We start from the raw sequence: 27,377 nt of genomic DNA on the forward strand, positions 1-27,377 counted from the left end.
GCCACCGCCGCCGCCGGGGGAGCGGGGCGGCCTCAACCTAACGCGGGGCGGGGCCTCGGGGGCGGGGCCGCGGCGGGGCGGCCGCCTGGGCGCCGCAAAGTTTGGCTGTGGCGGCAAATGGGCTTGGGCGGCTCCTCGGCGGGTGGCGGCGGTGGCCCTAGCGGTTCTTCCTGGCCCTGTTGATGTCGGGGCCGGGCCCCGGGAGGATGGCGCCCTAGAGCCAGGCCTCGCTGGGGTAGGGGCGGGAGGGGACGGGGCGGGGGCCGGCCATGTCGGAGGTGACCCGGAGTCTGCTGCAGCGCTGGGGCGCCAGTTTCAGGAGGGGCGCCGACTTCGACTCCTGGGGCCAGCTGGTGGAAGCGATAGACGAGTATCAGATGTGAGTGCCTCGCGGCCGGCGCGGGCCGGGCGGGCTCCGGCGGCGGGCCGCCTCCCCCTGGGTTCTGTCGGGATCGCTCGTCCCTGTCTCCGCTGCCAAGGCTTCCCAGGGCGGGGCCCCGCGGGCACTGGGGCTGCGATCGCCCGGGCCCCGGGGAGAGGCTGCCCCGGAGACACGACCCGCTCTGCGGGCTTCCTCGCCCTCCTTCCCCCTCCGCCTCCGCGGGGCCAGTTCCATTCAACAGGTAGCCCTCCTCTCCCGGGGCGCCGGCCCCATCAGGGTACCTTCTGAGTTCCTTCCACCGTCTTAGGGGTTCCCAGCTCTGCGGTCAGTTTCCTTTTCTCCTTTCCCCCGCCTCTCCCAGGTTGCCGCCGCTCAGTTTCTCTTTTAGGATCTCGGGGGAAAGACTTGGGTGTTCTCCGCTCGCGTTCCAGGGATGGGTGGCTCTGTGCCTGGTGCCATCCTCCCGCGTGTAGGACGGGAGGGAACTAACTGGTGGCGATTGCGGGCAGGGGGTGCCCGCGGGAAACAGCGAGGCCAGAGGTGCCTCGGCAGCCAGAAGAAGGGGTCCCCACTCGCGCCCCTTCTCCACCCCTCTTTTTGGTGAGCCTTGTTTTTTCCCCAATTCACCTCGGGTCTGTTTCGGTTTCTGGGACTGTTTTTTGCGAGGCAGTGTGGGTCCCACCCACCCCCTCGCTCGGCTGCTTTGGGTGGAGTCCGCGCAGGATGTGAACAGAAGAGAGCAAAATGTGAATTAATAGACCACGCACGGGAGCCACCACTCCCTCCTTGGGTCCCTCCTCCCCTTCCTGTGTATAATGTATAGCCGCTGGGTGCGTGTGAGGACCAGTTTCTTCGATCAGCCCGTGTCCGAGTTCTTGCCTTTTTTTTTTTTTGGTTACCCCCAGCCCCCCTCAAAAAAAAACTTCAGGGATTTTTCTAAAATTAAAAGACAAGATTTACGTACAGATAAAAACTTGCTCAGATTCTTGCACATTTTCCTAGAAATACCTGCCTACTAAAATGCTATTGTTTGCAAACTGTTGCCGCTAATTACTTCTTGGGTTAAAGCAAGGTATTGTTTGAAGCTTTAACGAATATGAAACCGTGTGTGAGTGAATTCTTTTTTTCCCTCCCCCTCAGCGTCTCCTGGGAAGAATCCAACGATTGGTACTTGGAGGATCTAAGTTCTTTGTCCTTTCTTTACAATGGTTGCTTGTTTTTATCTGACCATGAAGATAATTTGAATGTGTGGATGTTCTGTGCCCCATGGTACTGACTCTGAATTGGCTGTAGTTTCACAAGGCCCTGGAAACAGCCCTGCTCTGGGCCATGTTGCCTTGTGTAGAAACCACTGTCATTCGATTTGCACTTTCCCTGGCCGCCCCTTGCTCTTGCAGCCACTCCATGAGCCTATCACTCTCATTTTACAAGTGGAGGAAACGAGCTCATGTTAAACAGATTGCCTAGGGTCACAGAACTGCACCAGTGAAATCTGAGATTGTTTTTAAAATTCCAAATCCTCTCTGCTCTACTACATAGTGCTTCAGACACTTTATTTAAGATGCACCATGTGCGTGAATTGGACAAATGAGATTTCCTTCAATACCAAAGAGCATGTCTTCGCAAACCATAGCCAGTGAGACAGTGAGCACCTATGAGCACTCATTCTGCGTGTTCACCAGGATGTGCTGGCTCTGAAACATAAAGCCGCCTCTCCCTTGTGATGTGGTGGGACTTAGCAGCTGCTGGCATTTAGCGGCAGACCTCACAATAGAAAGTGAAGAATGCCGTGTCCAATTGAAATCACAAAGGAAAAAGGAGCATGCAAGCTGTTTAGCTAGAACTGAGTAATAGGCACATACAACACTATTGTTGGACCTCAATACCAACTCTTGAACTTCATCATTCAGAGTACTCAAATTTTGAAAAGTGCCAGTGTCAAATCTGAATAGAAATGTGTAATGATTGGCTTCAATTCTATAAACGTGCAGGCTGTATGTATAAAATGAGGTTGAATTTAAAATTCATATATTAAAACATGAAGGCAGAGTGTCTTTTTATTTGACTTACCTGGGAGGAAAGGCTGCAGAAAAACCATTTGGGAGCTCCTAGATGACATAAAAGAATGAACAGGATCTAGTCACCGGATGTGGAGAGTGGAGGAGGAGGAGGAGGCTAGGATAACCAGCATCTCCCACAGGGTAGGCAGCAGTGTCTTTATGGTCATAATCATATAGGATCCAGTTTATGGGAGGGGAGACTTGGGAAGAAATGAGCATGGTTAGTATTATCACAACATAGGATACTGTAGCTTAAACAATTTCATCATTCAACAAGTGAGCGCTAGCGATATAAAGGCCATTAGGACTTGATTCCCTTCATCAAAGCACTGAGTGTCTGATTGGAGGATTTAGAGTTATGTGGGCACCGCCCTTACAGAAGTATGAAAGGGTGCTTGCTACCACATTGCTTGCTGTTTTTCTGAAACTTTCCCCGTTATCTGCTTGTGTCACTTGGTCACCTCCTTCAGGTCTGTCTTTGTTCAAATATTATCTTCTCGACAAGGCACTGTGGCAGCCCTGTTGAACATTGCACAGCCTGCTCTCCGGTCCCACCCCCTCTGCTCAGTCCTGCAAAGCCTGCTGCGTCGGTCCTGCTTAGTTTTTCCCCACAATATTTATCACCATCTAAAATACAGTATGTATTTTAAGTTCATTTGGTGCATCGTCCCTCTCCCCACTTGAATGTCAGCTCTTTGAGGCCAGGGTCTCTGGAGTGGGCTTAGTGTCCCAAGTAGTCTAGGCTGGCACTGAGTAATTGCTTGTGTAGGTGTCATGTGCTTCCTGTATTCTGTTGAATGGATGGATTCAGTAGTATGCTGAGGGAACATTAAAGAGTTGATACCAAAGTGCTGTTGGAAGATTTAAACAAATCATGGCAAAACCAAAATTTCTGCCCCAAATAAACATGGTTAATAAAAACAACCCCATCTGGCAGGCCCCCTCGTTCAGCAGCCAGGGGGTCCATGCCCCTGACTCATGGTGGAGTGCTGTGGGGTCTTGCTCACAGCCCCGCGTTTCACAGGGTCGATCCTGCAGTGTTCATCTAGTGCGTGGGTGCTCAGTACCCGGTTGCTCAGTGAATGGGCGAGTTGGAAGACTAGTACCCGCCGCTGGTCAGCTGTACCAGGCCTTCCGACACAGTGGAGCTCAGTGCAGTCCACACACCCCTGCCGGTCCGCACTGGGGAGATGCAGGACATGGGACTGAAGACTTAGAAACTGTGTAGCAGTTTTTATTGTGTTTTATCAAAATACTGGTCTGGAACACATTGAGGGGGAGAGAACTAGTCCCTCACTATAGATGCTTGGAGAAGCACTGATTTCTGTCACGGGTTGCTGTCAGTCAGCTGCTTGTTTGTGCGTTTCAAGTACGTTTAACACCCCCCCCCACCCCACCCCCCCACCCCCCGAGAATAGTCCTGTGTTATCTGTAGGTGGCCTTGCAAGGTGAGTTTATTCTCTGGGGAAGAATACTTGGTAGGTTCCCCCCTCTGCTAATAGAGGGGGGCCTCTCCCCCCACTCATCCGGTACCCCAAGTGTGTGTTGTGGGTTTTCCCTCCATGGGCACTGTCGTGTCTCACTGTGTCTTCCAATGGTACAATCATTTGTGGATAGAAAATTTCTTTGCCTAGGTTTTTAAGAATTGGGGGGTGGGAAATAACTTTTTTGAGGTATAATTTGTATGCCATGAATCCACCCATTTTCTGTACGCAGTCGAATGCATGTTCAGTGAGTTTGCCGAGTTGGGTAACCGTCACCTCGGTCCAGCCGCGTGCATTTGCATCACCCTGAGAAGGTCCTCTGTGCCCCGTTGCGGTCACTTCCTGCTCCCACTCAGGCCCAGGCCATCGCTAGCCTATGCTCTCTTTCTAAAGATTTGTCGTGTCTGAACATTTTGTGTAAATTGAATCACAGAATAGGTGCTCTGGGTGGCTTCTTCGATCTAACATAATGTTTTTGAGGTTCATCCTGTATCACTACTCCCTTCTTCTTTGTGGCCAAATGGTATCCCACCAAGTGGGTCGTCTCCTCTGTGTTTGCCCGTTCCTCGAGGGATGGGCACTTTGGGTGTTTCCGCTCTGGAGCGGTTGTGTGTAATGCGGGTGCTGTGAACATTCGTGTGCAGGGTTTTTGTGTGCACATACGGTTTCAGTTGCTTTGGGGATACACCTAGGATTTTGACATTCCTGGGTTATGTGGTAACTTTCTCTTTAATGTTTTAAGGAACTGACAAACTGATTTCCACGATGACTGTCCCATTTTATGTCCCTGCTAGTGATACGTGAGGCTTCCAGTTTTCCGTATCCTTGCTCACACCTGTCACTTTTTTCTCTCTTTAAAAATTATCCCCTTCCTAGTGGGTGTGACATGGTATCTCATTATGGTTCTGATCTGTGTTCCCCTGATGACTAATGATAGGATATTCTTGTGCTTACTGGCCATTTTTATACCTCCTTTAGAGAAATGTCTGTTCAAGTCCTTTGCCCATTTTTAAATTGAATCATTTGTCTTACTGTTTAGTTAAGAGTTCTTTGGTTTTGCTGTCTCAGAAATTGCTTTGGACCCTTTCTGTTGAGTCGTACTGGTGATGTCACTCCATCTTTGAAAATTCACCAAGGCCTCGTCACTATTTTCAGTTTTGATGCTAAGTGGGCATACAGTGATTTTCATGTCTTATGGGTGAGGTTTTCTTTCCATGAAAAATGTTTTCAGAAGTTTAATTTGATTGCATAGTATCACTTTGGCATGGCTGTCATTTGGACTAATGTTATCAGCCCATTAATGATAGGCTGATACAGTATCTCTGGCTGGTGTTGCCATTGGTGCTCTCTGGAAGTGTTTAAGCAGAACCTGGGCAACTGCTTGTCCCTTCTCATAGAGGAAATGGGTGCATGCTAAAGAAGGTTAGATAAGATGCCGGTTGAGATTCTTTCCAGCTCTAAGATTCTGTTTTTACTGCCTGGAGCTGAAATTTGTTCCAGTGAAGCGATATGAAAAGTATCTTATTTTCATTGTCATTGAGTGAAGAGTTTAATTCTAAAGAAGTATGCCTTGAAAACAGAACATAGTATTGTGCTTCATTGTCTGATTGTTAAAAGATTGAACTTGTTTCACCTTGTTGCACTCAAGATAGTTTGCCTTCTCTCAATTCAAAAGAACATTTACTTTTCTTGTTACAGATTAGCAAGACATCTACAGAAAGAGGCCCAAGCTCAACACAATAATTCTGAATTCACAGAAGAACAAAAGGTACCATGAAATAATTGCCAAATATCTCAAATTCCAAATGAAAGGGTTCTGTTTTTCGATTCCATTAAGCAAAAAACAACAAAAACTGTTATTCTTAAGTGCAAAGAATGATACTGATTATGCTTTGCCAAACATGAAGTGATCACGTGGAGACACCACATGATTTGCCACTGAATGAGTTTCTCACTTTGTGAATTTCTTTACTTAGCCGTTTCGAGTTGAACTTGGGGAAAACCATCCATGCTTTCACTGGGGAAGTCCAGAGCCTGGAGTTTGATTATGAGTAGTTGCATCCCGCCTCAATTCTTATTATTAACTCAGCGTAACTACTTCTCTACCTCCTCTCAAAACAAAATAAGCCCCCTGTCCCCCCACCCCAAAAAAAGTCACCAGTGAAAAAAATAAGTTCAAGAATTTGGCATAAGACTCTGCCAGCAAAATAAATGCATAAGATTGCAGAATGTTTCAATGGTGCTCTTTCTCCTTGAATTAAAATTTTAATGTGTCAAATTATTCCTTGTACTGTTAGGGATGATGAAAAATGGGATACTTTAAGCTTTTCTTTAAAGAGGGAGAAGAAACAATTCTCATTTTTTCCTGGCTCAAAGTGTCTAATGTAAAATCAAATTTTAATCTTACAGATAATGAAAAAATACTGTATCAGTTTTTCCCTCATCTCTTAAGAAAACACATTGTGAAAACTATGGTGACTTAATTGGCTTTAATTCTGTTTTGTGCAAGGAGTGGGAGTGATTTTCTTTGCAGACTTTTTAAGTAAGCCTAAACAAATTTATTTTGGTCCTGAGGCCTGTATTCATTTGACTGTTTTTTACAGGAGTTTGGAAACAAAAAAAATAAACCCAAAGATTTGGGTTAGCCATATTCCTTACATAGTTAGTATATTTGCATTTTTAAAATATTTAGGATCTACATAATCTAATGTACTTTTTGTGTTGAAAAGGAAAATGCATTGCTACAACTTAAAAGTGTATTGTTTTCTTTTCCTTAATAATTACTAATACCTACAATAGATTTACCATATTTAGGATTTGAGCCCTGGAAAAAAACTACCATAGAGGAAATGATTAGTTTGCTTAAGGAAAGGAGCAAAGACTACATGTTTTATTCCCTCTATGAAATGTGTTATGAATATGGAAACAAAATGAAAGCTTAGGGAATTAAAAAAAGTTTAATGACCCCCCATATTTTAATCACTTATTTGCCTTCAGTTACTAATGTTTTGTCTCCAACATGTGTTTCTTAGGTGTAAACTTACGAGCAACATGACCTCAAATATAAAGCGATTTAACCGAAAACTTGAAATGTTGAAAGATCAGGGTATGACCTTTGTCATGCGATAATGATTGAACTAATGAGAAAAAAATTAACTTTGTCTTAATTTTTAAAAACTTTCTGAAGTGGAAGCTGGTGTTTGATGGTCCTGTTTGTTTATTCCTTGTTTATGGCTGCTCCTTAGGGGCCCCTGGGTTTTTGTTTTAGCTGACACAGGCCCACCGGTCTTCTACTTGGTGAGGTCTGGGATGCCCCACCACCTAGAGGGAGGAGCCCGAGATCTGGAGTCGGAAGACTCCGTCTTAAAGACTAGCTCGCTCGCTCTCTGGGCCTTCGTCGCCCTGTGTACACGATGAGGAATTAAACATAAGAAAACAAACGAGGAGATGAGGGACTAGACCGCCCTAAATGGTGTGTAATGACCCTGCCTTTGAAGCACTCTGTGCCCCCTCCTGTCCTGGAGGCCTGATTTCTCAGGCCTTTCTGGCTGCCAGTTGTGACTGTGGAGAAGGCATCTGCCTGCCTGCCTGCTCCTCGGGCCTGGAGGAGCACCTGCAGGTCACTCTGGACTGCATTACTGATGTAAGGCAAGCTGTATACATTTACAGATTCACGTTTCCTTACAAATACAGGGGAAACATTCACAGCAGGCTGAAAGCTCATCATGGCATAGAGGCCGTGTCTGAATGTCGCATAAGGAAAAAGTTGCAAAGCGATTAGAAAACTGTGACCCCCAGGTGTGCTCTGGAGAGCGTCGGCTCTGAGAAATGGGTGGATGCTGCGTGAGCCGAGTCTGGGACTTGTCAGGGCTTTCAGCGTGCTGATGCGCGTGTGTTGATTTGTTCTCCTTTTTATAGTTCATTATTTTTATTTTTTTATTTTATTTTTTGTGTGTTGAATTTTTAAAGAGTTTGGCTAATGGAGTATTTGTCAAATTTGTTTGCTTTTGGAAGTCCCCTCCCCACCCCTCATCCAGTATTTCATTGGTTCTAGTGTTCTGAAGGAATGTGTTATGGGAAATTTTGAAACCAGCTGTTAGGTCTGCAAAATTAATTGAATGCTAGACCTGGCACATAAGCCAAAGTAGGAGAAACTTGATTGTGTTTTCCTCAAAAGAGGAAAATGGAGACTGTTCCTGACATTATTCTAAGCAAAATTGTGCTTTATAGTTTTTATTTTGTATTATATTGTTATGCTTTTACTATTTTCACTCTTTTTGTAGCAGTGAGAAATTTGAGAATTATGGCAATCACTCTGTAGTTTGCGGGACTTTAAAAGATTTTTAAAAACCCAACCATGTTTCTAAAATTTTAAAAAATTTTTATTTTATTTTTAAAAGGAAGGGAAGGGAGAAAGAAAGGGAAACATCAATGTGTGGTTGCCTCTCATGTGCCCCCACTGGGGACCTAGCCTGCAACCAAGGCGTGCACAAGACTGGGAATCAAACCCGTGACCCTTGGGTTCACAGTCTGGCACTCAGTCCACTGAGCCACACCCACCAGGGCCCTTTTTTTCCTTTTTTTCCAAACTGATTTAGAAAGTTTCAGAGGCAAGAGAAAGGGCCCTTGGAGCCTGGGGGAGAGAGAGGTGCAGGCACCGTGCCTGGGGGGAGGAGAGGGCGGGGAGGGGCTGGCTGCTGCCCTGCATGGAGAGGCCTTGACAGAGGGGTTTTCTAGTCCTAACGTTCCAGCTTTCTGGTGGGAAGGAAAAAAACACAATTATGACTCTTGTTTGATCCTCCCTCGTGATTAGTTTACTTAACTTTCAATTCTCAATAGTTTTGTCATCATAACAACCGGGTTTAGTAGCCAAAGAACGGCTGCCAAAAGCTCCCCCTCCATGGAGTTCCCGCTCTGGTGCGGCCGATTTCCTCACGTCAGCTTCTGGGCAGAAGGGAGCCCGACGCCTAGAGTCTGTCTCGTCTTGGATCGGATTTGGTGGGAATCCGAGCACTGTATGCTTGCTTTCTGTTTTACAGGCCTCCCCTTTTGACCGCCTCCCCGCTCGTCCTCCCTTACCTGCCCCCGCCCCAAAACCCCCAGCCAGAGAGAAGACTGGCTCTTTAAGTCCAAAAATCTAAGTCTGGATTATTGAGACTATGCTGCTTCAACTCTGTGTATTTTTAAAACCTACTTAAATGGACACATTTTAGCAGAATTAATTTAGCTCTTTGATTGTCTAACTTTTATTCCATCTTTTTCTTTAACTGCTGTGTTCGAGTTGTTGATGTCCCTAGCAGTGATAAAGTAAAATAGCCAGTATTCTGCAAATGAGGACGTTTTCCATTTGTGTGCCATGCTAGGCATGAACGATTAATTTGAATGAAGGGCTGATAATTTAAATCTTTGTAAAAATCAAACTTCTGTTACCTTCAGTGCTTAGTCTTAATGTGCATGAGTTAATAGCATTTACCGTTGTACTCTGGCCCGAGTGACCTTGGGCTTCTCAGTCCTTTTGTTACTGGGAAGGTAAAACAGTTACAGTAGTGAGCACTTGATTTTGACATCCATAAACGCTACATGTTTTAAAAGTCATGGCTACATCTGAAAATGATAGCTTCTCTCTCCTTTTTTAACACTGATGTTGGGTGTGGTCCCTTAAAATAGTTATGAATAATGCCTGTTGGTATTTTGCCACAGTTCAGTAGATTGTGTATAAAAAACTATTTCTTCTGTTTAATTTGAAGAAATGTTTAATTTTAAAATAGGTTATTAATGGACTTATAGTTGTTAAACTACATTTTATCTTAAAAGTTAAAAGCATCAAATCAAATGGATTTTATAGTAAAGAGAGAAAAGTTAAGTATTTTTAAAGACTTATTTATATGTCTCACTTAATACAGACAAAATCCTTTTTAAAAGCTATTTTTGAAAGAATATAAAAGTATAGACAAATGGTATGAAAATACATGTATTGCTTCTTTATATACAGCTTCTGTACAGGACAAACTGATGTTTAGGGCACGTTATTTAACCTCTCGTCAATTTTCACATTTATAAAATGATTGTATTTAGCCCTGGCTGGCGTAGCTCAGTGGATAGAGTGCGGGCTGCGAACCAAAGTGTCACACATTCGATTCCCAGCCAGGGTACATGCCTGGGTTGCAGGCCATGACCCCCAGCAACCGCACATTGATGTTTCTCTATCTCTCTATCTATCTATCTATCTATCTCCCTTCCCTCCCTTCCCTCTCTAAAAATAAATAAATAAAATCTTAAAAAAAATAAAATAAAATGATTGTATTTAAGGGATAGAGTTAGTGTGAGGATCAAATAAATTAATATTTGTAAATCCCCAAGGAGGTCCTGTCACTTAGTAAGTGCTACATAGTTGTTAGCCATTACTCTCACCATATTCTTATACTTAGGTTTAAAGTTCTTTTTTTCGGAGTTGAGGGGTGTGTTTGAATAACAGGGATTTGGGGGGTGTTAGAGTTTACGTAGAAAAGACTCACTGATTCCCGGGCAGCAGCTCTTTGAGGGGTGAATAAATCTGAGTGTCTTGAATTCTTTTGCATTTAATGTCTAGAGGGCATCTTGAAATGTGAATTTTCAGAGTAACGCAGGGTGTTTTCTAAACGTTTACGTTAGGACTAAGAGGAATATTCAGACCGTGGAGGTGGTTAGACACCGTCCCTCGTGCCTCAGCTGAGAGCCTTCGAGCTCAGCTCAGCAGCAGCCACGGTGCGGGCTGCTCTGCCGGCTCCTATCATCTGTGTGGCCATCTCGTGGTGCCCGCCGGCCCGTGTGGTGCCTGCCGGCCTGCGTGCCAGAGCTAGGGCGGTGCTCGCGCCTCCTCTTTGCTCCTCGTTTGTCTTGCAAAGAAAATCCACAAAGAGAAAACCACCAAATCCAGCCTCCCAAGTCATCTGTACATTTAGAAAAACATGCCACTTGCTTTCAGAATATTTCACTGTGACAGCCTTGCAAATGCCGTACAAAGATACTTCACTTTTATGGTCTGGATCGATTCCTCATGAAAACCTAAGTGTCTTCTTTGGAAGAACTTGAAGGTCTTGAGGGGCATAATTCAGCTGCCTGCTCTCACTCCCAGCTGCTTCTGTGGGTCTCCCCCTCGTCACACCCATGCCAGTCACTCAGGCTCTTCATTACCATTCACCTGGACAGTTGGAAGGCCCAGACTGATCTTACCTTCTGTCTTTTACCTTTTCCATTTCAGCCTATGGATACCGCGGTCACAACAGCCTTCTTTCTTAAACAGCAATTCCGACAGTCATCCTGTAGTCAGAAACCTTCTGTGACATTTATTGCTCAAGTGCATAATAACAACAGATTCCTCAGCGAGTCCTTGAGGGTCCCCTTCAGAAGGGCCCGTCCCCAACACACACGACCTCATGCTTCCAGCCTGTGTTCAGCGTGGGATGGCTGAACCATGGCCGCTTCCCAAACTTTTTCGTTTCCCGAGTCCTCCCAGTCGGTTCCCGGGACATACAGTCCTGTCCCGTTTCTTCAGAACTCACAGAGGCTCGCCTCGCTGAATCTTAGGGAACCAGTGTCTCGCCTTGCTGTTGCAGTGACGCTGTGCATGCCTTGCCCCTCCCAGCAGGGCCGGGGCTCACTGCCACACGGACTGGGCCCCGTCGCTCGCACCGTCTCCCGGCTCACGCCTTGAAACACCTCCGTTCATCACAGGCGGTGGTCTTGCTCGGCATCGCCTGTGTACTTAATTAAATAAGTCACGATTGGACTTAGTCAAAATTAACTTACACCATCATGCTAACTTCCAGGTATTTTACGTCTTTCGGTGGATTTCAGGCTGTATGGAGAAGAAAGGCAGAGTTTGTGAGGGAAGATGTCAGAAGTCCTTTCCATTGCTCTTAAAATCATCATAAAGCTATCATCAAAGTAAACTTGATTTACGGTTGGTTGTGGCACGTTAGGTCAGGAGAGACTATACGGTCACCTTCTCTCCCGTATCCAGCTGTTTGCTTCCTGTTTCTCTTCTTTAAAATCTGCAAGATGCTAAAAAAAATATTTTTAAAAAGTTATACATCCTCCCCGGCTGGTGTGGCTCAGTGGATTGAGCACACACCAAAGGGTCGCTGGTTTGATCCCAGTCAGGGCACATGCCTGGACTGTGGGCCAGGTCCCCACTTGGGGACATATGAGAGGCAACCACACATTGACGTTTCTCTTCATCTCTTTTTCCCTCCCCCTTCTCTAAAAGTAAATAAAATCTTTTAAAAAAAACTTTGAAAAAATTGTAGATCCTTTATCAATAAAAATTAAATTGATGATTTTGAGAACTAAAAGTTATATTTGGTATTTTTCACTTTTTCTTTTTCCTACAGAAAACCATAGGCAAAATTGCAACATGCTTGGAATTACGAAGTGCAGCTTTACAGGTAAATAGGTTTTTTCCCCCTCTTGCTGATATAAGGACACCACTAACTGTTAGGTCTGCAAAGTTAAGGGACAGGAATTACTGTGAACTGTTCTGATGAAACATTAGACGTGCCTGCTAAAAGCGGTATTGTCTCAAAAGGGTTCTAACCATAGGAATTCAAGAGTTAGGCTTGTTATTAAAAGATTTAGCTTATATTTTATAAACTAGAAATAAAAGATATAACTTTTTTTTCAGTTATTATTTGTCTGAATGTTTCCAAAATACACCAACAAACAGAAATCCATTTCAGACTTTCCATTTTCTACTTTGTAAGCAAAAAATAGATCCCTTTATTTTGGCTACTTTTTCTCTGTTGGGTTCTTGCCACTTAAGGCAGAGTGAAGTCTTTATAATAAGAAGGTGTAACATGCGTATTTTAAATTTAGTCCACACAGTCTCAAGAAGAATTTAAACTGGAGGATCTGAAGAAGCTAGAGCCAAGTAAGTGTTATTTTATACTTTTTTTGTGATACTCCTTTCAAAAAACATTTACTGGGGCTATTAAGGTTATTTAACCTGAGTGCTTATTTCATTTATTTGTCATCATCTAGTCCTGGGTGACTTTCTTACGCTTTTATAAAAAGAAACCTGTGCCATTATCACTCGCCCTTTGCCCTCTAGCCCTTTGCCCTCCAGTCCCCAGTCCCCTGTGTCCGTCCCCCCCCCCCCCCCCCCCCCCCGTGACCACTCGTGCGGTCAGCCCATGCGGGTTTTCCTGTGGTGGGCGCTGCACAGCAGTGGACTCAAAAGACCACGTTAGTGACGGGCTGTTACTTTAAGAAAAGTACCTCGGTAGCTTTGATGGTTATATAATGTTTCTAATGAAAATTATGATGTTCAGTTTTTTAATGATAAGCATAATTAGGATTTTGGCCCCTTATTTGGTCACTTATTCCATTGTTTTTTTTCCCCTCAATTTGTCTCCAAATAAAATTTTAAAATGGAATAGATATGTAGGGTGACTGCACACCACCCACTCTTAGTGGTGTGTTGCCGCCTCCTGGGCACGCACGTGCGGGCGTTCCCCCCGCCGCCTCAAGGCTCTTCCGCGGCGGCCCCTTCCTGGAGGAGCAGCCGCCTGCCGAGCGCTCAGATAAACCCGCTCACCCGCAGCGTGTGAGCTGGCACTCTCCACGGCCTTGCCGCTTCTCAGTGCCAGCCCTGGCTCCTGACCAGGGTTCTAGGTGCCCCCGAAGCCTCGTCCCTTCCGCCACGCCTGGCATGGTGCAAGGGCGACACCAACCCCGAGGAGCACAGCCCTCCCTGCGGGCCCCGGGAGGTTCCTGATGCGGAGCGGGGGGCGGGGCTCCTGCTCCTTCTGTGTCTGCTGTTACTGTTTTTAAGGTGAGCAGTGAGACTGGAAAGGAAAGATGGCATTCTTGGGGTTCGTCGTTACATCTTGAATTTATGTAGTGCTTTTCACATGGACTCCCCCCATCTTTGTATTTACTGTCTTTTTAGATGGTTTTCATTTGCTGCTGCCTCCATCGATGTATGTATTGTGTTCCAGGAGGATGTGCTCTGTAATTTCTATTTTACTAAACTTAGGCACTTATGATAATTATTTTATTAGAATTAATCATTTTCTACAAGTTGGTACTTGATATACTTCAAGTTAAGCACAGTTAATCAAAATAGCCTCTGCCTCTTTTAGGACTGCGAGAAAAGGGAAATTAAGAAATGACTATACCTTTAATACGTGGAACTTGGCTGCTTTATTTTGCTAATGTATTTTCCCTTCAGGGTTTTTTAAATCTCTTAATAACCCTGTCTGAAGTACACAGAAACTGGGATCTTGAAAGTACTCGCCATTTAATTTCCTTACGTTAATCCCTAGTAATACCACATATCAGGTTTCAGATCTCTGCCACGGCCTCGTCCCCCTTGCTTGTCCAGCTTCCGCTCCGCAGTCTGTTCCGTTCCTTGAACCAACCAGACTGGTTCCTGCCTCAGAGCCCGTGTTGCTGCTCCCTCCTGTTGCTCGGAGAGCCCTGGCCCCTGAGCTCCCTCTGGACAACTCCTCTCATTCCAGGTCCCGGCTTGCACGTCCTGGACGCTGCAGCTTTGAAAGGCCTCCTCGTCCCCCGTAGCCCGAGTTCTCCCCTCCAGTGACTCGGCCTTCCTGTGTGTGCCCTTTGTAACGTGAAGCTCGGCCTTACACCACCTGTTAGCCTGTGGGCTCCTTTACTTTCTGCCTCTCCTCACTGGGTCTCGGGCCCGCCTGGGAGGTCAGCAGCCCTCTGTCTGGACCACTGCCATCTTTTTAGCACCAGGACATTATGGCGTGTGACAGGCACTGAGGCACATTTGTTGAGAAGACAGGCGTGAGGGGAGGATGACGGGGAGAGCTGCAGGGGGAGGGAGGGAGGGAGACCGTGACTGAGTGGGAACCTGGACGCGAGTCCCAGACGTCCTCTCGCTGGGGGACTTGGTGGGGTGCACACCCCACAGGAAGTCCGGTGAACACATCTGCCCCTGTTCAGTAGTGCAGCTCCAGCCTGTGCACTGCGTTTCCTCCTCTAGGATGGTGGCGTGCCACGCGTACTCTAGCCTTGAGCTGCAGGGCTCCGAAATCAGGCTGAATAAGGTGAACTTTCTGGATTGCCAGTTAATGTCATTACTTCCCCTTCATGTAAGTGCAGGTAGTCACTGGGGTCCCTTAAGGCTAGATGTGCAACACACACACGGGACCTCTCCCGAGGGGGGCGGGAGTGGAGCCACTCTCTGAGGTGGCACATCAGCATGTCACCCATGGCTGCCATGCTGTGCTGTTTGAAGACTTCTCTTGAGGCTCCATCTCTCTTTATGTATGTGTGCACATGTGTGCATGTGTGTGTTCACGTATACATGGTGTGTATGTATGTACATGTATTTCTGTAATGACCTTTATCATAGATGATGATAAACATGTGTCTGTGTGTGCTCTGTGTAATAAACTTTATATGTGAGAATGATAGTCCGACTTCCCAAACTTCACCGGTTTCATGGAGTTGAGGGAAATCTGATCAGGGCGTAGACTAAGACATGCTCACGTGCCTCTGATTGGTCGACTTTGATGTCCATCTTGTGTCTGGTTCCCGTGGCTCACCTGGGACGTCGTGCGCAGGAGAACTGTTTCGGGGCTATTTTCCCCGAGGGCTTTGAGACTCTGGGACTTGTGCTCCTTAGGGACCCGACAGTACTCTGACATTGTCGGCACCTGGAGCGTGCTGTGGATATTTCCATTTTGCCAAGACCTGTAAGTCAGTGGACAAATGCATGACAAGGTTGGCAATTTTTAAAAATTATTAATGAGCATAGTAAAACTGATTAAAAAACAGTTATTTGTGGTAAAATTTTAAATTTTGATTTATATAATTCATGTCTTTTTCTCTCTTTATTCTAGTCCTAAAGAACATTCTCACATATAATAAAGAATTCCCATTTGACGTTCAGCCTGTCCCCTTAAGGTAAAATAAACCAGTAATACGCACCAGTATTTGTTCTCTTATTTTACACCTTTTTGGGTCAACATTGTTTATATCAATATCTCACCTGGGAAATGAGGGGCCAGCTGTGCAGCTTCACTAGTCACCTAGTTTTGTGGCTCACTGCTTTTCCTGTCCCTTTGCATACAGAAGAATTTTAGCACCTGGTGAAGAAGAGAATTTGGAGTTTGAAGAAGATGAAGAGGAGGGTGGTGCTGGAGCAGGGTCTCCTGACTCCTTTCCTGCTAGAGTTCCCGGTGGGTATCGCCCATTTAAAAATATGCACCACTTACCCTAACCCCAGGTCCCGTGTCTGGAGCGTACGTTGGTACTTCCTGGCACAGAGGGAAACCCCCGCAGAGCCCAGGTCAGCCTGAAGCAAGTGTTGGCGGCCGTGCTGTGGGCAGTAGCTACTTTGGAAGTGCAGTGTGACAGTGTCTGACTGTGTCAGGGTCCCAAGACCCCCTCATTTCAGTACAGCAACAACCAAGCACAGGTTTCACAGTAAAGGGGTGAATGTATTCTTTATGTTTAGTTTTTAAAAACTGGCTGGTTACCAAGCCATTTAAGAGGCGGGCTCTGGCTTCTCTGTGTTGTTAAAATATTTACTCTGGAATTATTGGTGGAGCTCATTTTTATTGCCGTTGCTGTGTTGCCAGGTACTTTACTGCCAAGGTTGCCATCAGAACCAGGAATGACGTTGCTCACCATCAGAATTGAGAAAATCGGTCTGAAAGATGCGGGGCAGTGCATCGATCCCTATATCACAGTTAGTGTAAAGGGTAAGTGGCCTGTCTACCTGTTTTCCCTCCGGTGACTTTCACAGTGTTGCTTCATGGGGATTGGTGGGCTGGGGGCGGGAGGCGGCGCGGGGCGGGCAGAGCCCCTGTGTCTGCCACGACTCACTTTCATTCAGTCTGCAGTGAGGCAGGATCCGAGGAGAGGTCGTTGGTTCTCTCCGGAACGTTTCTGAGAAATGGACTAAAAACATTTCCCCGTGATAACCCACACTCACGTGTGCTGTTGAGGTTTTCTTTGTCTGTTTTTATGCTCAAAGTTGCGTCAAGGGCGCTGCCTGAGACACGCACACCGTGTTCACAGCAGAGACACCCTTCAGGGAAGAGGTTTAAAAACTGTCCCCACCTGCCAAGGCTGTGCAGTTTTCTTGGCAAAGCCACGTCCCCCTGCCCTCCTGGCCCAGGAGGGGCCGACCCGGGGACAGCCCTGCCCTGGCGGGTGAGAATCGGGGCTGGGGTGAGTCATCGGTGGGGCCCGGGGAGGGGCGTGCCCATAAGCACCCACACCCTGAGCGCAGTCCTGCGGGCATTAAAAAGTGGCGTGTTTCTCACTGTGGACCGTGTTACCAAGGTTATTTATTAAGCATGATGATTCTTAGGGTTTGTTTTCTTCCGCTGTCCAATGCGGCCAACCATGGGTTCCTAGAAAACGACTTCCTGTGTCCTAGGTTTGAGAGGGAAACCGCCCGGTTCAGTTCTTCTGTGGCCGTTGCCAAGCGTCTTATACAGAACCGCATTGTGAAGCACTCAGCAGCCTTTTAGAGTCGTTACTGGGTGATCGAGGGTGAAGTTGTCATGCTGTTAATCGGAAATGACAGCACAGTTAACCTGCAGTCTGAGGCAAATCAAAGAAACAGATCTGGACTAAAATTAAATGGAGGGAACGGTCCCCGATGACAGAAATGAATCCGACCCCTTCGGGTTCGTTGGTACCGAATAAAGAAAGAAAGGGATGTGTCCACAGAAGACTCTGAAGTGGAGACACCGGGACACACGGCACTAATCCTGTGCTACTTTCCGTTCTGCTGTGATCTGCTGTCAAAGCCACGGTCACGGGAAAGGACTCGCACCCCACATGGTTCACAGGCCGTTTGCAGAGCAGCACAGAACAGTGCTGTGAAATGGGTGCCATGTTATGTATCTTGTTAAACTGTTTGCTCTGAAATCACTGGTGGAGCTAACTGTATGCATGTTGAGCTGAAATATGTTTTTGTGTAAATATCTTCAGGAACTGAAATAATTAAGTGTACTGAATCATTTCAAGTTCTTAACATGGGTCTGTTGGGTGACACTTCAACTCTGAGGGTTCCGTGAGTCCCTATTGAATTTGATTAAATTAGAAGACTCCCCGGCCCCAGGAAATTAAAACCATACGCCATCCATAGTGTTCCATCTGGTTGTAAATCAGATTGTTAGAGCAAACAGAACCAGAATCTAGGCGACACACGTGGACGGGCATTCCCGAGTGGAGAGGCTTCATCAGCGGCTTTCGAGCCCGTTGTCTGGTCCCCAGGCTTGGACCCAGCAGGGGAGCTGTGATGACGGCAAAGTTGAAGGCCTTCCCACACCCTGCCCTTGATTGAGAGCGGAGAATAGGGGTAGGAGCCCCATTGTGGAATACTACTCACATTCCAAATGTTTAGTGGCCTATTCTCTGGGAAAGATACAAAGTTCTCTTCACCTCTCAACTACATTGATCAAATTTTGTTACCTCCGAGCTTTCTTTTGTACCCAGTCACGGCAAGGGTGCCCCTCTGGTCCACAAGGCCCCCCGCCTTCTCTCTCCTCAGCTCCCTCCCCACCCCCCCAGGAACCACCAGGTCTTCAGGTGCCTGCCCGCACCTGACCCGAGCTCCTCTAGCTGGGAGTCTGCTCGCGGCTGTCGCCCAGCCTCTTCAGGAAGCGTGGTGCCCCGGGGTTCACTGGGCGTTTTTGAGTCTGTGTGTTGGAATGCTCCTAAGCAGAAACCTTTTTCCTCTCTAGACCTGAACGGCATAGATTTAACTCCTGTGCAAGACACTCCTGTGGCTTCAAGAAAAGAAGATACATACGTTCATTTTAACGTAGACATTGAGCTCCAGAAGCATGTTGAAAAATTAACCAAAGGTTTGTATTCGTAAATCATTGGCTGCTTGTGGTCTGAGTACTGATCTTGTTCATGTTTGTGTGCCTGGTGGGCCTAGCAGCACTGGGAAGAGGAAATGTCACATAGTGGTTATTGACATGAATGAAACGTGTATTTATTTTTTATTTTTTAAAGATTTTATTTATTTATTTTTAGAGAGGGAAGGAAAGGAGAAAAAGAGAAAGAGAAAAAAACATCAATGTGTGGTTGCTGGGGGCCGAGGCCTGCAACCCAGGCACGTGCCCTGACTGGGAATCGAACCTGTGATGCTTTGGTTCTCAGCCCACTCTCAATCCACAGAGCTATGCCAGCCAGGGCCGAAATGTGTATTTAAATGTGGGAAGTAGGAATAGTATTATCTGGTCAGATGCTAACTGTTAACACGACAGAAATGTCGTTTGGTTGTAAAATACTGTCATCTTCAGCAACAAAACGAAGGAAAGCTCTCCTCATCCTGAAGAGCTGGGGGAGGCCGGGCTGCCTGAGGACTAGGTCTCTGGCAGTTGAAAGAAACATTTTTTGTCCAGCTGAATGTACAGGGTAGAAAGATCCTATAATTTGCAGTTACTTGTCAGGAGGATGGGAAAGAACAAAAGCAAAGTTTTAAGAATGTGGAGTTACACTTCCAAGTCACACGGTTCTTGGGGTGAAATGCTTCTCCGTGCCTTGCACCCCCAGGAACGTCAGTGCTCTCTGAAAACCAGACTGCGCGGCCCCTCATCGCAGGAGACTCAGCCACAGTTTTTAAAATGCCTCAGCCCCGTAGGAGGATTGTGCAAGACACACAAGGGCCTTTTGAGCAGTTGCAGCATCCTGTGCAGTATCTGATACTTTCCTTCTCAACCCCGGCACTGCCGTTCCTCTGTTCTGTAAGACGCAGCCTGCGGTGCTTCTGGCACAGAGTGGTTCTCCGAGTGTGAGCGGCAGAAGCGCTCAGGTCCTTCCTGGTTAGGTGCGCGTGCTTGGGCCCCACCGTGAGCCCCCGATGCACACCGCAGTGTGAGGGTCGCTGTGTTAGAGGAAAGTAAGAGTAGCACATGCTTAAGAAATAACGTTCAAGAAGTTTCAGTACGAAGCATGCCTTCTGCGTAAAAATCTTAACAAAAAAGTTTTCCCCTTTTACCTCCATGGCTTTGAGGTGTGTTTCAGACGTGGGGTTAGTGGGCGTCTTTCACGGACCAGTTGACCGTGTTTCTCCTTCATTGAGCTGCGCTCTCAGTGACTCACTCGCGGGGTGTGGAAGGTGGAACTACATTCTGGACTGGGCTCCATTCACGTTCTCCAGCTCGGGATTCATTGTGCACAGTTGCTGTAGTTCGAGGTGATGCTAATGCTAATGATGCGCTTTCTTCGTGTTTACAAGCACTTCCGCTGATCTTCTTAGGCTGTTCTCGTTGGACATTTGTCTTTCAGTCAGTCTGGCTCAAGAAGTTGTGCTGTACTTTGTAGAAGTGTCACTCCACTGAGATGCAGAGGAGCTGGAGTGACGGGCAAGGCCACCATGTCAGATTGCCTGGCAGAGGCTCCTTGCACTGTCACAGTCGCGCCAGCTGCTGCTTGTCTGTGCCTCTGCCGGCCGGAGAGCCTGTTGGCCAGGGTGGCGCTGTCTGTGGCTACCGCGGTCTGTTTTCTCCCCTCAGGGGCAGCCATCTTCTTTGAGTTCAAACACTACAAGCCTAAAAAGAGGTTCACCAGTACCAAGTGCTTCGCTTTCATGGAGATGGATGAGATTAAACCAGGGCCCATCGTGATAGAACTGTAAGTGACGCACGCGGGGAACCGGTGCCGGTGGGATGGGGACCGGTATTTCCTCTCAGTGGGGAATGGTGTGGAGTAGGTCATCAGGGTAGGTTCCTTATCAAAGTATTTTAAACAGCAGCTTTTCTGTTGTGATTACAGATACAAGAAACCCACTGACTTTAAAAGAAAGAAATTGCAATTATTGACCAAGAAACCACTTTATCTTCATCTACATCAAACGTTGCACAAGGAGTGTCCCTGACCTGGGTGACCTGGGACCTCTGTGACTTGCCCGCACACTAGCCACCGTCACAGCCTCGTGCAGCGCGTCCACCCTCTGCAGGCAGGAAGCGAGCCGTGCCTGTGGCAGCAGGCCAGGCGCGCCCACTGTGGAGCCGTGGTGCGGACCTCCACTCCTGCACGTCACCGACGTGGAAGACTCCTTTGGATGCAGGCTCATTGTAGGTCTGGGACACGTTTTTACTTTTCTACCGGTTGTGCAGTTGACCGTCTCTTTTCCGACTGACCACTGCCCCCGCCCTGTCCCCCGGAACGACACCGCGCGGGCGGGGCGTGCCCGTCCTCAGACTTGCCACAGCAATAAGAATGTACGCGAGTTCACGCGTGGGCTCGCCCCTGCTCCTCTGCGCCCTTCGGTTTCGGGGTGAGCGTCGGACTGCGGGCCGATGCGAGGTGGTGGGCGACGGCTCTGGGGCTGTGTGGCCCGGGTGTGCTGCCCCAGAGGGAACGTTCTGGGCGCTCCTCGGGTGTGGCCCCGCTCCACCCCGACTTCACCCCTCTCCTGCTTCGAGTGTGCCTTGGCCAGACCGCGCCCTCAGGGCGAGTCCCCAGGGTGCAGCGGTGACTTCCCGGGTGATCGGATCGCGTGTCCGGAAGCAAGCGTGCTTGCAGGCCTGTGGACTCGCTGGACTTCCGCGTCACGCTGGCGTTCTGTCCGCTCGTGGCTGTCGGGTCGGCGTGGAGCCGCCTCAGAAGGATGGCACTTCTGTAGGTGGGTCGTGTCTTTGGAACCACGTCACCTAAACACGGTTTGAGTCGGACGCGAAGGCGACCCCGCAGGAGCAACTGCTGTTTTTCTGACAACTGATTGTGACCCTGAAAACCTGCATACCTCTTCTGCGAGCGATGGGTATGCAGAATGGGGAGGCGCTCTTATTTTATTTTTTTTACGTAGGTAGGTGGGACTGCCATGTATTTCCTATTTAGATATATCAACATGCATCCCTATGGAAATGTGCAGGTCATTCCCTTATTATGATTTGACTATTTACATTACTTTTGACTTAATGGGGCATAAGTGAAACCTTCACAGGAGCAAGAGGCGGCTCTTTGATACACAGAACAGTGAGGCCGTTGGGGGTCGGATGTGGAGCCCACGTGTTTCACGGTCACTACTCGCAGTGACCAGTGCTGGCACGAGGGGGACGCGGTGCCAGTATCGGCCTGGCTCTGAAGTGGTGTGACAGCCCGTCACACTGTTCGGTGTGTGTGCTTTTTAACTAAGTGACCGCAGTTCAGTTGTTCCAGCCCTGCACTTCAGGAGGTCTGGCCTTCCCTTCGAGCTGTCAATGCTAGGTCAGGTCAGTTCCCCTAAGATGGGTGTCGAAACCTTCGTGAGGCTGAAAGGGTTCTCCGTGGGTTCTGTCTCGGGTAGGTCCGCTGCAGAGCGACTGGCCCACGATGGCTGGAGGGGGCGAGGAATTGCCTTAAGCCGCTGCTGTTCGCTCCGCTTGGACTGAGTTGTTGGCCGCCCAGACTGGAAGCTCCTCACGGTGCCAGAGCCGCGTTCTCTGCGCGTCACGTGGATCCCCCACGGTGCTCGGCAGCACTCCGTACCCTGTGGAGTACTCACTACCTTTTGTCTGACGTTGCTGACGGGACCCGAAAAGTTTGATTCCTCAGAAAACCCACTATTAAAATGTAGCAAAACGGATAGACTGTTCTCTTTTCTCATAGACTGTAAGACACGTGTATCGGAGTGATGATCTATCTGAGGCACCTGCCGCTGCTCACGTAGGTGTGGTTCACACGAGCACCCACGCCTTTGCCCAGTGTTGCAGCCGCTGGAGCCGGACGACACCGTGTGAGCGGCTCGGCTCTGGCTCACACCTGAGCCAGACGGTGAGCGGGCGGCGTCCTGACGCAGGAGGCAGACTCCCGGCCCCGCTCTGGGTGTCAGCGGGCGGGCTGCCTGGGGCTGCCAGAAGGGATGCCCTCCGAGGGCTGAGCGGCGGCTGTCCTGGCAGGTGCAACAGGTGCAGACCTGTTCAGTGTAGTGACATGGATGCTCGAGTCTGCAGCTTAATGCTTTTTCAGTGGTTTAGGACACAGAATAAATACCCGAAAAAACTTAAGGGGCAAAAAAAAAGACTCCAAGCTTGGATTGATTTCAAGATAAGATTCTACTTTTCCTACTTGAATCATCTTCCTAGCTGGCATAATCTATATTTAATACTATTTAAAATTAAAAATATTAACTTAGTCATTTTGTGTCCTAAAGAGACTGAAATATTTGAAAGCTGTATTTGTGACTTAACCTTATTTTACGTGGCTAAAAATAACTTGCTATTAACTAGGGAGTTTTCCTGTTAAATTTCTTCTATTCTTGATAATGGGAGAACCTATCAATGGAATTCTTTTGCAAAGATACACTACTTCTGAATTTTGAGGGGTTTTTTTCAAAGGTCCTTATCTTTCTAAAGTGGTACCTGTATGAGCGGAAGATGTTGTTTCACAGCGGATCTTTTGCCTTTTTCAGTAGGGTGTTCTCAGTGGATCAGCTCCTGCGAGTGGCGGGCCCTAGCGGGCCCCGGCGGAGGTCATGTTACAGCGCGGAGCTCAGAGTGGGGGAGTACAGTCCAGCAGTAAACAAGGATATCAGTTTTTTATCATTTTGATTTAATCTAAACCTTAAACTTCTTAAAACGTGCTATTAAGTTACTATAATTTATTTTAAGTGCCTCGAATTAGTTTAGAAACATTGTTGAAAAGACATGGTATAGCAACAGTACAATAAGACTTTTAAGTACGGTGCAATCCCAGATTCTTACATGTACTGATTTTTAAATACATGCACCAACATTCGAATATGAACAGAGTAGAACCCGTCAACAAAAAAGAACGGAGTTTAGTCCATGGCTGCTGACCTAGGGCATGTTACAAGCCTTAAAATCCTGTCTTTCTCATAATATTCTATTCTTCTGATCATTTCTGCCATATTCATTGAAAATCATAGGCAAAACGTATGGGAGAAATAATAGACTCTATATTTTTAATAAAAGAAATATCCTTTTATGGTCACAAGACATTTTCATTTCTCTGTTGTGCACCTTTAATGCAAGAACGGCAACAGCAGGAGAACATAACTTGAAAGAGGTCTCGCTGCTCCCGTAAACTCCTCCTCAGGAAGTGAATGAGGCAGTTACAAGGTCACGGAAGGCCCCCCCATGGGGGGCAGGGGTGCTTCTACATGCATCCCGGCAGCTGAGGCTGACCCTGCTGCCCAGCCAGCAGCGGGGGCTCTGCACCACGCCCCCCAGCCCCTGCCCCTGGGTACCCCTTTCCCAGCCCGCATACGTCTCATGAGGAAACCATCAATGACTCAACAGACACTTGGGAAACATTCATAACCAAATTTTAATGAACTTTTACTACAAAGAACTTCAGCAAGGGGGAGATAAAGTTCAGTGATCTTTTAGTAAACATTTGCAGCGTAACAGTCCTTGCGACCAGACAGACACTTTAAAAAATCAGGCTTATAGACACAGTTGCTCTGCATTCGGCTGGCACACACTAGAAATGGGGTAATAAATGGAAACACGTGTTCTTACGGCATTTCCACAGGAAATGTTCGTACTTCCCAAGACAGACTAGATCATTTGACAGTTACATACACTACATTAACTAAAACACAGGTATTTATTGCACATTTCAAAGTTGGAAGGGGGGCTGTAGCTTACAGGGTGATTGATTTTTATTTGGGGGGGGGGGGTATTTTTTAATTGTTTGGCTCAAAAATGCAGACTGCCAGGGCAGCTTAGTTCTAAAAACTAGCTTTATTTAAATTTTTGGATTCTGAAGACTGTAATGAATAGTGCAGTCCACCTGCTCTCAGACTGGAGGTCAGAGGTCAGCCTATGGGCTCTGTTTCAAGGCTGGGGAGGCGTCCTGGCCACTGCTCTGCGAGGCGGGTGAGGGCTCCTCCCTGGAGCCAGAAGGCAGTAAGTCTCTTGCAGCAGGTGGAGGGTAATCCTGGGGGCCGTGGGCTGGGGGTGGCGGTGGTCGGGGGCCCGGGATAAAGTACTCCCGAGGGCCAGGAGAGGCGACAGGCCTGAAGTGAGGGTGTCCTGGCACAAATCCCCGGGGGTCGAAAGGCACATCCCGTTTTCCTGGTGGAATGCCTGGTGCGTACTCTCTCAGGCCCAGGGGTGGCCGCATGCCAGGACCTGGAGACAAAAATTGTGTCATGTAAGTACACGTGAGCATGTCTGCATTCAGGTGATCCCTAAACATTTAGGGAAAGATCAACATTTAGGTGTGTTGACCTCTCATTCCTCCCAACCCTACAAGTCTGGGGGCGGCACCCCACCTTACGGGTCAGCCAGACTGAGGCTCAGCACGTTTAAGTTGCAGGCCTGTGGCGGCCGGCCAGCCATGAGCAACACGGGCAGGGTTTAAACATGACTCTGCCTGTCGTGTGTTCTACTACACAGTTTTGCCATCTGTGTCTCAGGAGAGCTTGGTTTGTATTTGACAGATAATGAAAAAAGGGCTTTACAAAAACAAATTCTGATAAAGCAGCTTCCATGTCTACTACTGTATCAATTAAAATTTCAAAATCAAGGTCCTTCAATTTCAAACCCAAGGAGGGCCTTCTAGCTGCACTTAATTAAATTCAACATGCATTAGGTAGCTATTACATTCCACCTTGTCTTTAAAACTTCTTTCCCACTCATTCCCAAGGTGGGGCCTGAGGGTTCAGTTTTCCCCTTACACTGGGACCCAGTCACGCTGTACAGTGGCCTCTGCAGCTGCGGCCTCTAGGACCCTGAGCTCCGGGCGGCCCCAGTAAGTGGGATGCGCCCAGGGCAGAGCCCGGCGCGCAGCCCCAGACGTTCAATGAAGGGCTGCACACGTCACATTCTGGCTTCCATGAACAGCCCATCTGCTGGCTCCAGGCCACGCCGGCTCCTTCCCATCTCAGGAGGGGAGACGAGGCAGCACCCCGTGTGTTTTAAGAACCTTCGGGAAAAGTTAAAACGGACTCCACCAGCTTTATCTTTCTATTGCGCAGCCCTGCGACAGCAACTTAAAGCCGTAGCAAAGAACAGACTGAGGAGACAGGAGCTTTACAAGTCAGCGAGCCGATCATCATACCGAACGGTGCAGGTGGGGGATAGGGCCGAGGCCCGAAAGGCCCGCAGAGTTGAGGCGGCGGTCCGTATCGAATGGGCGGCGGCACGGGGCCTCCCAGGGGGGCGCTCATGAGGGGCGCCCCCGGGAAAGGAGGGGGCCCTTCTGCAGCCATGGTCACCTGTGGAGCAGAAACAGTTCACGTTTGGAGTGCTCTAGTAGGACAGACAAGAGCACCAGCACCAGCTGACACCCAAGCAGATGTCGGGCACCGGCGAGCAGCAGACCCGCTGCGTGAGACTCCGCCCTCCGCGTTCCCACCGCGGGCAGCAGCGGAGGGTCGTCTGGGATCCTACTGCTGCGGGTCGGGGCAAGTCAAAGGCGTCCGAGTAACTAGAAAGTCAAGTCCCACCACAGACACAGGGACCTATCTCCAGGGCGATCCCTCCCGTCACCACGACAGCTGGTTCCCTCCCTCCCGAGAATGGAGAGGACAAAGGGAATGAAAGTCCATTCGCTACACGTGTAATCGCAGCCACCGTTCGGAGTACCCTCGCCTAACTCTCAGACCGCTGAGTCTCCCGGTGCGATCTCCGTGCTTTGCACGTGAGCTCAGAGCCCCGGCGGAGCTGCTGAGGCTTACACAGCACGTCCGAGGCTGGGCTGGAATTCACAGTCGGGCCTGCCTCCAGGCCCGTGGTCTTCCCACCTCTGGCCCCCTCTAACAAAGCCATCTATCCTCCGAAGTCTTCTGCTTCCAAGGGGTCCCGGGTCTCACTCAAGCCGCCCTTGGAGAAAAAGATCTGCCGAAAGAAGTGTCCTCCCGGAGTCCGCTCTGCAACCGGGGAGCGCTTCCCAACAGAAGCGATGCTCTGCAGGGCAGCGGGGCGGGCACAGCGCTGACAGTCACCTCGCTTCTCCAAGTGACGCTGCGTGCTCTGAGATGTTACAAGACGATGACTAACCCTTTCTCACACGTACTGACTTCAACCTGGGGGCGCGCTGTGATGCAGGATCGGAGCGCCCGGAACAGCTACGCCAGTGCTGAGAGAACAGTCTCGGGAACGGAATCTAAGTCTCGCACCGGGAACTGGCAGAGCAGCCATCACAGACTTCACCAGGCGGCATTTCACCCCCAGCAAGCGTTCTGCTGCTGCCGAGCTGTGATTTCAGCTTATTCAAAACAGGGCCTGCCTAGCGTACCACTGGAGACGGTCTTGAACAGCCACTTCCAAGCCAATGTGAGTAACGGTGAATTACGCAATACACAATGAATTTCCTTTGCCTCAAAGCACTCAGCACAGAAGCACACCGCGTGAAGGCAGAGGGACAACTTTGCACATTTTTAGTTAATTACAACACTCTCAACGGGTTAATCACCTAACCAAAACAGACACTGGAGGGAAAAAACCTACCAACCCATCAGACTGCAGCAACCCAGAACCACTTCCAAGTCCAAGACCAGCGTAAGATCACACTGCC

General features: G+C 48.2%; 2 protein-coding genes across 5 annotated transcripts in view; one reads left to right on the forward strand and one right to left on the reverse strand.

Moving 5' to 3' along the window:
• Positions 1-122: 122 nt before the first annotated feature.
• Positions 123-23,775, forward strand: AIDA (axin interactor, dorsalization associated). The gene is made up of 10 exons (XM_028531179.2): positions 123-379; positions 5,625-5,694; positions 12,299-12,352; positions 12,780-12,834; positions 15,779-15,842; positions 16,011-16,117; positions 16,520-16,642; positions 18,641-18,763; positions 20,423-20,540; positions 20,682-23,775. Exons 1-10 carry the CDS (start codon positions 270-272, stop codon positions 20,782-20,784), a joined length of 927 nt encoding a protein of 308 aa, XP_028386980.1. The 5' UTR covers positions 123-269; the 3' UTR covers positions 20,785-23,775.
• A 386-nt stretch (positions 23,776-24,161) lies between these two features.
• Positions 24,162-27,377, reverse strand: part of MIA3 (MIA SH3 domain ER export factor 3) — a 37,437-nt gene continuing 34,221 nt past the window's right edge. For 3 of the 4 annotated variants that reach the window (XM_036016123.1, XM_028531368.2, XM_036016124.1), the window contains 2 exons: positions 25,920-26,076; positions 24,162-24,988 (listed from right to left, as the gene is read on the reverse strand). In XM_036016123.1, coding sequence (XP_035872016.1) covers positions 24,678-24,988; positions 25,920-26,076 — 468 coding nt within the window. In that variant the 3' untranslated portion in view covers positions 24,162-24,677. The remainder of the gene's footprint in view (positions 24,989-25,919; positions 26,077-27,377) is intronic. The other variant, XM_036016125.1, reaches the window with a different exon arrangement.

The sequence above is a fragment of the Phyllostomus discolor genome, chromosome 15 (genome assembly GCF_004126475.2).
Source record: "Phyllostomus discolor isolate MPI-MPIP mPhyDis1 chromosome 15, mPhyDis1.pri.v3, whole genome shotgun sequence".
In the NCBI taxonomy this organism is placed as follows: domain Eukaryota; kingdom Metazoa; phylum Chordata; class Mammalia; order Chiroptera; family Phyllostomidae; genus Phyllostomus; species Phyllostomus discolor.